The sequence below is a fragment of the Acinonyx jubatus genome, chromosome E4 (assembly GCF_027475565.1).
Source record: "Acinonyx jubatus isolate Ajub_Pintada_27869175 chromosome E4, VMU_Ajub_asm_v1.0, whole genome shotgun sequence".
NCBI classification, from domain to species: domain Eukaryota; kingdom Metazoa; phylum Chordata; class Mammalia; order Carnivora; family Felidae; genus Acinonyx; species Acinonyx jubatus.
Window position 1 is genome coordinate 7,058,988 of NC_069395.1, and position 12,263 is coordinate 7,071,250.

A 12,263-nucleotide genomic window follows, 5' to 3' on the forward strand; every position below is an offset into this window, starting at 1 on the left:
CGCAATGTAAATGAACTCTTATGAAACTACTGTTACTATCTTGGGCTAAGCTCTGCATAAGAAAGATGAAATCTTTGGGATAAGGGTATTTTTGTTCTTCCCTTACTTCTTAGGAAAGAATTTTTTCCCCCAGCTAATGAAGTATGACACCACCCAGGAGAAATTGAGTCACCTGGTCGCAGTCCAGGGTCAGGGGGAGGGGCTCTGATTTCCTCCATGTGACCACCAAGCCTGAGGCAGGGACTGGGACACACTTCCCAGAAGGGAGACACGGGGGAAGTCCCCGTTCATTTTCTTGGTGGACAGCATTGTGCAGTGGGTTATATATGCTCTCTAGCCTCAAAAATCAATAACCTGAACTCTCACTGATGTCCCGGCCATTGTAGTAAACAATTAAGTGGGGGAGGTTTCTAACAGCTGAGAGGAAATTGTGATCTGAGATGTGAATGTTGCCTAAGGCCCAGCTTCAGTCTGCATCCTGCCCTCCCGGACAGAGGTGCCCTTTTTAAAACCTGGGAGAAGGATCCAGTGCCTGCCACAATAGCTTATTTCCTCATATCAGATCCCCTAAGGGCTTAAGCAATGTTTTCTTATGTTTTCCCTGAGCTAACGGTGGGGGGGGGGGGGGCGGATTAGAAACCTACCTGGGGACCACACATAGCTCACATCCTGTGTGGTTTAATGTCCCTCAGTAGGAAACAATATGTCTACAGAGTTCTGGCCAACAATACCTTCCGGATGCTGAGCATTTAGTGTAAGGAGCACTTTTCATGCATTACCTCATTGGATGCTCACATCAGTCTTGGGCAGTAGTATTTTTTACCATCATCATCCTTCACAAGGACTGTTGCAGTAGCCTTCAAACTCTCTGCCACTTTGTCTCTATTCCCTTGCAGTGCCTCCCAAATTCTACTTCTAGAACGCTAATATGATCTGTTTGAATACCTTGCCTAGCCCCTGCACAACTACAGGGTAAAGTCTGGTCTTCACTGTGATGAGAAACACCCTTCAGGTCTCAGAGTGTCCACTAGCTTCATTTCTCTCTCCCTCTGCCCCAGAGCCAGGGTTACACGTGACATCTCTATGGTCACTAAACGGTACACTTTCTTTCATCCTTCGTGGCCATGGTAAGCATAGCAGAGACCCCGGACTGTCTGAGCTGGCCTGTCACCACTACCTGGAGATATGTAACCTCTGGTAAGTTCCTCAAACCTTCTATGTCTCATTTGTAAAATGGAATCACTGTAGGACCTTCTTTCAAGAAGAATTGTGAGGAATATGTGAGTTCTAATATATAGTGCTTACGACGGTGCCCTGTAAAATTAGTGCCCAATAAAATTAGCTGTTAATATTGTGCTCTCTATTGTAGTGCTCTTCTCTTCTTTATATAGACACCTATTAAGTCTCTATTCATCTTTTAACATCCTTTGTGTAAACTGTCCCGAATTTCCAACGTTGCATTTATCTGTACCCTCTGTGCTTTCCTTGAATTTTCTAAAAACAAGTTTATAATAATGACACTCAACCTTGGTCTCCCCCATGAGAGTATGAGCTTCTGAAAAATATAGCCCATTTCTGATTCATATTTAGGTTACTAGATGCTAGCAGAACGTCTAGCACATTATCTAATAAATATTTGTAAAGTAAATGCTCATTTTGAACTCATGAGCTAGGATCCAAACTGCTCATTCTTCTAACTGGTCTACCTGCTCCCATGTTCTTCCCTCAGTCCATACTTCCACAAAAGCCACGGTGACCAGCTCATGCCTGTCATCTGCTTCAATCCCTTGAGTGGATTTCCACTGCGTGGCCATAAGGTCCAGTCTCTGGACCAAGTCCTTGCAGGATCTGGCCTCTACGCCTCCACCTCTGTATCATGCTACTCTTCCCTTGTCCTCAATCTTCTAGCCATGCTGGTCCCCTTTCAGCATCTCCCAATTTAGAGAAAGAACATTTTCCTCTGCTCTGATCTCTATTTGGAATGCTGCTTCCTAGGTGTATCTCATTGCTCATTTCTTCTCACCCATCACATTTCATTTCAGATCCCACCTCTTCAAAGAGGGCTTTCTGACCACCTTGGCTACAAGAGTCCTTTGCCATCCAGTTACTCTCTGTCACATCACTTGCTTATTTTCTTCATGGCATGGATCAAAATCTGGAATTAGGCATTTATTTTTTGGCTTCTTCCACCTGGATGAAGACTCCCCTGGGGTGGGGACTTGTTCCTTGTTCACACTAACCACTGCTCTTCAAACAGAACCTGTCACTGAGCAGGTGCTCAAAATACAGGTCTTAAAGAAATGAATAAATGCAAAGTAGATCTTTTGAGAATGAAGCTATTCCGCATCCCAGGAATTATCTAAGAATGACAAATCATAGAATAATAGAATGAGAGGCTTTGTGTATGTCAGAGAAAGAAGGCGGAAAATTGTCAAGGTCTCATGATGTACCCGTTTTCGCCTCCTCAAACACCATCAAGTCCCATATCGTAAAACAAGTTTACTTATATAAAGCTCTCCCAAACATTCTTTAAACCATTAAGGCTCTTAAGAGCTCAAGACATTGTAGTTAAAGAAGTGAATGAATATGAAATGCCTTGACAGATTAATGGGTAATCACAAAGTTCAAAAGACTTGGTTTTGATAGAGAACCAGAGCAGTGAGGTCTGAAAGCAGCTCCCACTGTCACAGAGCAAGAGAAAATCAGGCAGAATCTCCTTGAATGAAATGCCTAATACTAATACTGCATTTTGTTATCTACTGTATATAATCTAACAATAAAAAAATATTTGCCTAGCACTTTCCATTTTAGAAATACCTCTGTTTACATAGTTTATCTCATCTGATAAGACAGTGAGAAATACAATAGCACAGTAGACAATCCAGTAGACATAGCCTGGTATCAGGAACCAGCTCTATTAGTTAGAAGGCGTGACCCTGGCAAGTCACTTTCCCCCTCTATTTCATTTTTGGTAAAATGAAGGCATTAGCCTCGATGATCTTGAATCCCATTTAACTCATTGATTGGCACTGTTTGTATTTATGACAAGTCAAGCTTCTCTTTGACCTAGGTCCAAGGTATAAAGTTCTTATGGGGTCTTCCTTCATGTTCCTAAAATGAAACTACCTGAACAATCACTCTCTTAGGTGCCTAGGTCAACAAAGAAGGGCTTCGTCTATCTTTGGGTGACTTTTCTCCCTGTGAATTATTCTCTCCTCTTTGATGCCAGTTCTGATCGGTCCATCTCCCTGGGTCTACCTTCCTTGGTCCGATGGCCTCTGTCACTCTGCATTGCACTGTAGTCCCTTCCACAACACAACCTAGGACAGCCGTCAGCTTCACAAAGAAATTTATGTGTTCTATGGTATGCCCCAAGGAAAAGGTGTCCAGTAGCTAATCTAATTTTTTTCCCATTTGCCTTGGAGAAGGCCAGAGAATTTTTCCTATAATTTTACACACATCTTCTAGATGCATACTTCCATATTTCTCTGGCATCTCCTTGCTCTACTAGCCACGGACCAGGGTAAGGGGGTGGGCAGTGCGGGATGTCTAGGGGTTATGTATGTGGTAGGCAGATTGCTCGTTATCACTCCCCCTTCTATTTTCTCCAGGTACCTTTGCATCTCACTGGAACCCGTCTATTTTTCACCTTCTCCACTGAAACCATTTGATGTCTCTGCTTCTTATATGTAAAGCACAGCTCACTATATTGGTATGATCAGGAGCCCGTCTACTGAAAAAATGAAAGCTGTTTGGGTCTGACGTAGCAATGAATTCCCTCCTTCCACGCAGTGCCTTCCTGCAAGGTGAAGACCCCTTTGTAACTCTGGTGTGGGTACCAGAGCTATAACTACAGGATGTAAAACACCTGCGTGCTTCTTTGAACATTCAGTCTGTCATATTATGTACAAAAGATACTAATTGTCCAGGTGTCAGAACCACCTGTAGGGTCAAATGTTCTTATGTTCACTCAGAAGCCTGGTAATATGCATGCGAATTACATCTTTTCTTGCCCCTTTCTCTCTCTCTCTCTCAATACCTTGATATACCAGTTTGAAGACCTGAATTCTGTAAGACATAATAATATATACATTTATTTGCAAATAAGAAAGAGGGTGTCTATAATTGTTCATTCACTCCCTCCTCTGGTCCTCAAGCTGCTGACTTGCAGCTCTTGGCAGGAGGCATGGACGTATAAGAGACCGTCAGTGCTAGGCTGAGTTCTGTTCCTAGTAAGATTTCTAGAGAACTATTCCACAGTCAGGCTGATGACAGACGTGGCTAATCCACTTTCCCTAAGGGGAATTTTCTGTGCTGCCGGCCATATAACTGCCTGCCATCCAGCTTTTCCTCTCCATATCCCTGCATGAATGTGACTACCCCTCGGGCAACTTCTGCACATCGCTGCCTGGAAACTGTGCTCCTGCCAAATCCCTTCTGGAAATAGGATGAGTTCTTGGACCACGTGCGATATGCTATTTCTAATGCAAAAAAAAAAAAAAAAAAAAAAAGGGAAGTGCATTGAGATTCGGTCCCAAAGTGAGCTCACCGAGTCTTGCTGCCAGCTTTCCTTCCAGGAGGCAACTTTTCCTTGACATTGTTTTTATATTAGAATGAATACACCTATGTTTCCTAGCATGTGACACCCTCCCTCCCCCTCCCCCTTTTCTAGGAATTCAAAACCCCATACCGACATCGGTAGGGACACTGAGCACATTTTTCTTCTCCTTCCTCCCGCTTCGCAAAAGGTTTCTCCCGGGCTGTTCACTTAGCACGGTGATGCGTCACGTACCTCCCTGCTCATCTCCTGCAGCCGGGGAGGCGGGCGCTGCGGGGCGGGCGGTTTCAGAACTGCCGTCTGATTGGCCGAGCGGCGCGGAGGGGAGGGGGCGGTTTCAGAGCTGCCGTCTGAATGGCCGGGCGGTACGGAGGAGGGGGCGGTTCCAGAACTGCCGTCTGATTGGCCGGGAGGCGTCGGCTGGGCTATAAAAGGGACCCCGCCAGCCTCGCTAGCAGCTCGCAGGTTTCTGACAGCGTCTTCCGCGAGAGGAGGGCCGGGGAGCTCAAAACAGAAGCCGCAGCGCCTCCTGCCTGCCGCCTTTCCTCCCCAGTTTGCGAATCCCACGCCTAACAAGATGTGCAAAGGACTTGCAGGTCTCCCGGCCTCTTGCCTGAGGAGGTAAGATCATTTTCAGCCACTCCCTGCGTTACACTTTCGGGGAGACTTCCTTAGTTGCTTACCTATACCACATGCCGACCTCGTTCTTTGGAATCAGAAACAGTGCGGTCAGGAGAGCCTTGACCTGCCAGCTTTCCTACGAGACCAGCTGGACACTGTAACTGGAGGAGCGTGCTCCCCAGATGTTGGCACCTGTGTGTTGTTTTATATTGACCTCGGTTTCGAGGACCGTCCCGATCCTCTCACCAAGCTAGTTCGAAGGAAGAAGTGATCAGAGGGTTTCGGACTCAATGCGGTGGTCTGTGATTGTTGTTATTATACTTGAGCGTCGCTGGGGTCTGTGGAATCATGGCTCTGAGCTTTCCCGATGGCGGGGGGGGGGGGGGGGGGGGTAGGTCTTGTTTAGGGAAAGATACCCCAGAATGAGGCTTGGCTCCAACATGGGCACACTGTGCTTTCTGTGTGGTGCTGCAGTATCTAACACTCTTTATGCTCTTCTTATAAGCAAGTGTGACAATACAGTATGAGTTTCAATACTGGGTCCCCCTGCTCTTGCTGCCCCTTCCCCCAGCTCCCGAAATACCTTATGTGAATGGTGGTTGAAAAGTATTGATCCTAACAAATCGTTAAGGGTTCTGTAGAAGATCTCATCCTACGTTTGTCAATGTAGCATCAATATACTGTCTCTTGATTTAAATAAATAAATTAAATAAATAAATAAATAAATAAAGCAAGCTACTTCATAGGTCCTTGTATGCCTTTGGCTTTTAAAAAGATAGAAATAAATGCTTTCAGAGAATGCTTGTATATTAGCCAGCTGAAGAAAAAGGCAGAACTGGTGCATATTACATTATTTCATCTTACAGTTAAAGGTAGAAAGTCAGTCTGTAGGTACACCATCCCCTTGTTTCCCTGCAAATACAAATCACCTTAAATTCCAGTTTAGAAGTATCCCAGAAAGCACAGTCTTCTGTGCAGTTCTTAGAAGTTTCCCTTTCGAATATTCAGGAGTGTGAAAGAATATTCTTTGTAAAAATACGCTTTCATGGCTGCTTTTACAATGAAGCACCTATGGAACGAATGCCCCTGACCTCCACCATTCCTATCCTGAGCTGAACGGAGCAAATCGTATAGAGCTACGGTTAGCTCATCTATAAAATTACCCTCACAAAATACAGGACTGCCAGGAAAGAGTTACGCTCTGGGAAGGATTTTCGGGGACAGATGAAAGATTGCACGAGTCTGCCCGAGGAGCTAAGGGGAGGTAACCTCTGATCAGCAAGGTGGACGGCTCTTCCCCCTCCTCGCTGGTCAACTGCAAGTTAAGTAGTCCAGTGCTTCGCCCTAGCATCGGTGCCTGAGACTGCAGAAGGGCATGAACTGCTCAAGGTCACACAGGCAGTGCGTGGCAGAGTGCAGATCAGATCTGGTTTCCTGACTCCAGTGACCTCTGAAGTCATGCTGATTTTTCTGCTTATGGTTGCACTGTGTTGGAAGGACAGATGTCACATACTTGCTAAGCCTACTTCCAACTCTTTATGAGACGACTTGCACTGATTAGTAACTCAGGTCTCACCCTGACCCAGCACACACAAAGGTGAAATCAGTTCTGTTTGGACCGAATCACAATGTATTTCTATCTTAGAATCACGTGAGCCTTCGTGATTATATATTGGTATCATTAAGGAGGATTTTTGCATCCCCTGGCCAATTGGAGAAGCAGAGGAGGGAAAAATGGGCTTGTAAAGAAGAGAAAATACCATTTTAGGGGCAGTCCATGAACATAATGGAATTCAAACTTTCTGGGGCAACATGCATAGAGAAGCCACTGATCCATCAGAAGCCTTCCTAAAATGGCTCTTTATCCTTGTGACTTTATTTCTCTCCCTCTCAGGAGGAGCATCTAGCCTCTCACTTCTTTTACAATGACATTTCTCTTTTAACACTAGGTCCTGGCTTTTATAATAAAAGAGATCCAAGCCAAAGAATAATTAACAGAGAGAGAAAGTCGAGCTTAAAAACTTATTAAAAGCTTCTTCTTTCTGAGTGAGTCATGCGCCCGGCGGTCCCCTCGCTACCTATTAAACAGGGACAAATAAACTGGAAGCTCGGCTCGAATGAGACAATCACTAGCTGCAGTGATGACTCTGGCTTGCTTCCCTTTATGGTTTTTAAGCCTCGGATGCCCTTTATCGTGTAAACGGCCTTACAGTGTAGATACTAGACAGGAAAGTGGCAGCAGCCCCGGAGGATTGCTCTAGAAGCAAGCCCCGAAGGAGCTCAGGTTTCGCCAGAGCATCTGCGGTTGCCGCCCCCCCCCCCCCCCCCCCCCCCGCTGGAGCTGCACACCCCCCTGCGTGGTGTGTATCCCGCTGTGAGAATTGCGGAATTGCTCCGCCCACCTCGTGCAAGGCTGGGACCGCGCGGCCCTTTCCCCTCCGGAGGGGCTTCTGCAGGGCCCTCTGAGGCAGGTGCAAACAAGCGACCCCGGGCCAGAAGGTGGCGTGCCACATTTCACAGTTCCTGCTTGCTTTCTGAGGCCCACAGATCACCTGAAGAGCAGTCACGTTTTCAGCGTGTCTCTATGAGGCGCCAAAGTGTTCCATCGGTCAACATGACAGGCGTACAGAAGGGGCTCCTGGCGCCGACTGAGGGTCAGAACTCTGTCGCAGACAGAGCAGGCTGGGCCGTGACTCGAGCCCCGGGTTTTGTAGTGAGTCATGGGCAGAAACAGAAGTGGGATCTCGTTTTCCTGAGAGTTCACGCCCCCGTCACCCCCCATGTCCTAAATTAACCGCTCTCCTGTCCCTTTCCTAGTAATGGACTCTTTGAGCTCTGCCACGAGGGCATCTGGTAAAGCAGCTAATTGGCTTTATTCTTTCTCCTCTTCTTCCATGCAGTGCAAAAGACATGAAACATCGGCTGGGTTTCCTGCTGCAGAAATCTGATTCCTGCGAACATAATTCTTCCCACAGCAAGAAGGACAAAGTGGTGGTTTGTCAGAGGTAAGAGAAAAGGCCTCGGGGAAAACGCATGGGCTATAAACTCTTTAATGTCAGAGATGTTCTATGAGGAAAGAAAGAAGGTATGGTCCTAGTGAAGTGAGATTTGCATTTGAAATTTCCAGGCATTTAGTGGAAAGACTGCCCTCCTGGGCAACAGATTGCATCCTCAAGATGGAAAATAAAATATCCACATTTTTCTCAGGATCTTAAATTTCTTGCCGTAGTTTTGTATCACAGCATTCAAAGTTATTATTATTATTTTTTTTGTCTCTGTAATGTCTCCAGGGTGAGCCAAGAGGAAGTAAAAAAATGGGCTGAATCACTGGAAAACCTGATTAGCCATGAATGTAAGTCTGATGACTTTCTTCCCCCCGAGAATGAGGACACAAGCTCTCTAGATAGATAGCCAAGTTGTCTCCCACTATATTTGATCTAATAGGAATTGCAGAAAGGGTGCAGTTTCCTCTGACTTCCAGACTCGGGGGAATCAGTCTGTTTAAAATTTTCCCGTGCCCTAGAGCGTCGTGATACGTAATGAGAAGTTCGTACGGACCCCATCTCTCTCACCACATGGAAAAAGGGTAGAGGGAAAAAATATGCCAAATATTGACGTTTCTTGCAGAATCGATCTCAGTATCTCCTTCTCCAACTGACTTTGGCAATTGGTAGCTGCATGGGCATTTCAGAAACACCATTTTCTGGAATGAGACTTCACACCTTGAGCAAAGAGCACTAGGTATAACTGGGATCCAATAGATATCAAACAGATTAGGGTTACCTGACCCCAAGTGATGCCCCAGAAAGTGGGGAGAGAGGGGCCTGTTTGAAGTCTCCATGCTTTATTCTCTCAAGCACGTTGGCTTTTCCTGAAATATGCTGTCCAGGAGGCCGGTCAGTGTGGTGATGAGTGTGGGTCTCTCTCCCCCATCACAGGTGGGCTGGCGGCTTTCAAAGCTTTCTTGAAGTCTGAATACAGCGAGGAGAACATTGACTTCTGGATTAGCTGTGAAGAGTACAAGAAAATCAAATCGCCCTCCAAACTGAGTCCCAAGGCGAAAAAGATCTATAATGAATTCATCTCAGTCCAGGCCACTAAAGAGGTAGGTCTTTGTGGCAGAGAACTCCCTGGGTCTTGGTGAAATTGCCTACAAGTGGTATTGAATGGCATGGACCTTTAGATGACCTGAGTTAAAGGAAAAGATAGAGCCGTGGAAGAGGTCATTACGGTCTCGACCACCTCAAGTAAATCATCAAGAGAAAAAGCTCTTTTTTTATCCGGGTGACTTGGATGACCTCCCTTCACGAGTGTTTTGATAAATCTCCCCAGTTTGTGAGAAAGAATGAGGGTCGTGCCCTGCCTGCCCAGAAGCAGATGAACCTTTTATAGTCTGTCACTCGCAGGTGCCAGGGTGGCGCGGAATGTTCTGTTTTTCCATTTCTGGGGTATGGAAGCCGCACACTCCTGATTCACTACGAAGCATGCGGCCTCCCGTCCTCCCCAGGGCAGCGTGCCTAATACGTCCCGGCCTTCACCCTGTAGGTAAACCTGGATTCTTGCACCAGGGAGGAGACAAGCCGGAACATGCTGGAGCCCACGATAACCTGCTTTGACGAGGCCCAGAAGAGGATTTTCAACCTGATGGAAAAGGATTCCTACCGCCGCTTCCTCAAGTCCCGATTCTATCTTGATTTGGCCGACTCCTCCAGCGCTGGCTCAGAGAAGCAGAAAGGAGCCAAGAGTCCCGCAGACTGTCCTTCTCTGGTCCCCCAGTGCGCCTGATTGTCACACGGCCCCGGAGGCTGACGTACCAAGACTTCTGCCTGGAGAACCCGAGGCCGAATATTGATCTGTATTAAGCACGAGGGCTTTTAACCCACCTTGTAGCTTAGTGTTCGTGCTGCCTGCCATGTGTGAGTCACTCCCATGTAAGAAGTAGATTTAGTGTTGGTGTTGCGGTGTCCCATCAGGGCAGGACCTCATTCCCGTCCGGTTTTCCCAGATTTCCTTTAGGGTGCCACGTGAGCAAGTACCCACATAATGGCTTTGTAGGGGTGGCTTTTCAAGGACGTGGAGCTCTCTCCTCCCAACGGCTTGACCTCAGGTGTGTTGGTTGGTACATTTCATGTGACATCCACAAGCACATGTATTCTGTTGGCACTTTCTCTAAACTCTAAGTGTTTATGAGGTTGACCTATTATGTGTATATGTGTGTGTGTAAATATATGTATGTAGGCACATATATTTACATTTATGCGTATACACATATTTACATATATACATATATTGGCACACACATACATACACATTCTATGTATATGTGTCTATGTATATTACATATATATTTCTGCAAGGAGAGATAGGAAAGACCCTAGGTGCTCATCACTAGAGTGGGTGCACATACTTATATGCACGTTCTGATCCCTGGCCTTTCATCCTGCAATCAAACAGGCAAACGGAACCAGCTGCCACGCAGGCCAAGAAAGGCATGCTAATCTGGGGAAAGTTGATTCTGTAGAACTCCATAGATCTTGCTGGAGAAGCAGCCAAGGGACTTCATGCGTAGTTTACTCACGGAGAGCCTCCCAGATTGAACCGTATTCTAAGGAGCAAGTATCCTAAAGAGTCTTATGCCTGACTGCCGCGGTTCTGTCTTGGGCTGGTTATTACTAACGGCACTTTCCAGCCCCTGAGCCGCTAGCTGCCCCTTCTTTGACTGGGTGCTTGGTGCATAATTGTTGGCAGGGTTGGTACAGAGTTGGGAGAGAAGATGTTTGAACTGAGGGAAGAAACGCAGGTGGGGCCTCGCCAGCTCTACCTGCCGGATGACACTGGCTGAGCGAGGGCATGGAACTTCGGAGTTAATAGTTTTCTCCTGGACTCTTTTTCCCTCTCCTGACCAAGGTGCTCTCCTCATTTTGTTTTTGCCTGAGGACTTCAGCCATCAGATGAGGCCCCTTTCTTCCCTGGGTGGCTGGTGGTTTCCCCACCATGGGTCCAGGCTCTGTGCCTGCACCTGGAAACCAGCAGCGAGGGAAGGATTGTATATTATAAAGGGATACATGTTTGCACAAACTGAAAAGCCCTTGTAAGTTTCTCTTTTGAGCGCAGGATCTTGTTCATTCCATTCTGAAACATCAGGGCTAACAGAGCCTGGGGGTATCTCCTTTTAGGCTCTGAAGACTAAATGAGAGAGAAAGGGGAAAAAGAGAGAGAGAGAGAGAAAGAGATCGATTGTTAGAACTACTGTTCAGAACTTTTCAAGGTACATGAAATACTTGAAAATTTCTCATTTATGTTATTTATGATGTTTTGTACAATGTTTTTATTACTGTATTGTTTTATAAATGGGGGTGCAGGATATCACCTGAATTATTCATGAATGGCCAGGAAGTAATTTTCTTCTCATTCTTGTAAAACCACAGCCTCCGAAGTACACACGCACGCCTGCATGCACAATACCGATTCCTCCAGCATAGACGACACACGTGAGCACCTTGTGGCTCCTAAGCCAACAGGCCGGGTCGCAGAATGAAGACACCAGAGTGTGTATATGCAGATCTCACTGTATCGAAGATCTAGGTTTTCTCATTTGAGCCCTTCTTGTCTCTCTGGCAGTCCTTGCTTTCAGTGTTCCTAGAGTCCTTCGTCCGTGTCCCTTTTCTCCCACAGTTTTGTCTCTGGTCGGCTCCAGGATCCAAACGTGTAACTCCGTTGATCTTGCCCTATTTTAACGGTCGTGACTTTCAGATTGTACCTGTGCTCCTGGACTGCTATCTCACACAGGTCCCCAAGGTCGTTCTGAATGAGAAGTAAATTATTTTATGTAATACAATTTTCAAGTGTGTTTTTCAGTTGTATTTTCCTCTCCCTTTATCACCGCTGGCCATGCTGAGCTTAACCCGCTCACAGCCCGTGGGCGGAATTCTCCCGTTTGCATGCCTGCTTTTATCATGTGCTTTTAAAGGCCTCAAAGCTGATGCTTCCGGTGAAACCCACGCATCTTAATAACAAGGGTAAATAAATGCTTCAGACAAAACCATGTGCTTGTAAACACATTAATGATCCACAGAGAAGCAGC

General features: G+C 46.3%; 1 protein-coding gene across 2 annotated transcripts; it reads left to right on the forward strand.

The window, feature by feature from the left end:
- Positions 1-5,000: 5,000 nt before the first annotated feature.
- Positions 5,001-12,017, forward strand: RGS4 (regulator of G protein signaling 4). 2 transcript variants are annotated; one of them, XM_015061624.3, is made up of 5 exons: positions 5,002-5,179; positions 8,080-8,184; positions 8,470-8,531; positions 9,118-9,284; positions 9,725-12,017. In XM_015061624.3, exons 1-5 carry the CDS (start codon positions 5,136-5,138, stop codon positions 9,962-9,964), a joined length of 618 nt encoding a protein of 205 aa, XP_014917110.1. In that variant the 5' UTR covers positions 5,002-5,135; the 3' UTR covers positions 9,965-12,017. The 2 variants fall into 2 exon arrangements, with proteins under 2 accessions (XP_014917111.1, XP_014917110.1); XM_015061625.3 differs by lacking the exon at positions 9,118-9,284 and having other exon boundaries at positions 5,001-5,179; positions 9,725-9,931.
- The last annotated feature ends 246 nt before the right edge of the window (positions 12,018-12,263 follow it).

Excerpts from the sequence above, each read along its gene's own strand:
- RGS4 (XM_015061624.3), top strand. The coding sequence starts at position 5,136 with ATGTGCAAAGGACTTGCAGGTCTCCCGGCCTCTTGCCTGAGGAG. Across the intron at positions 5,180-8,079 it reads CCGGCCTCTTGCCTGAGGAG|TGCAAAAGACATGAAACATC; the intron begins GTAAGATCATTT and ends TCTTCCATGCAG. Across the intron at positions 8,185-8,469 it reads AAAGTGGTGGTTTGTCAGAG|GGTGAGCCAAGAGGAAGTAA; the intron begins GTAAGAGAAAAG and ends TAATGTCTCCAG.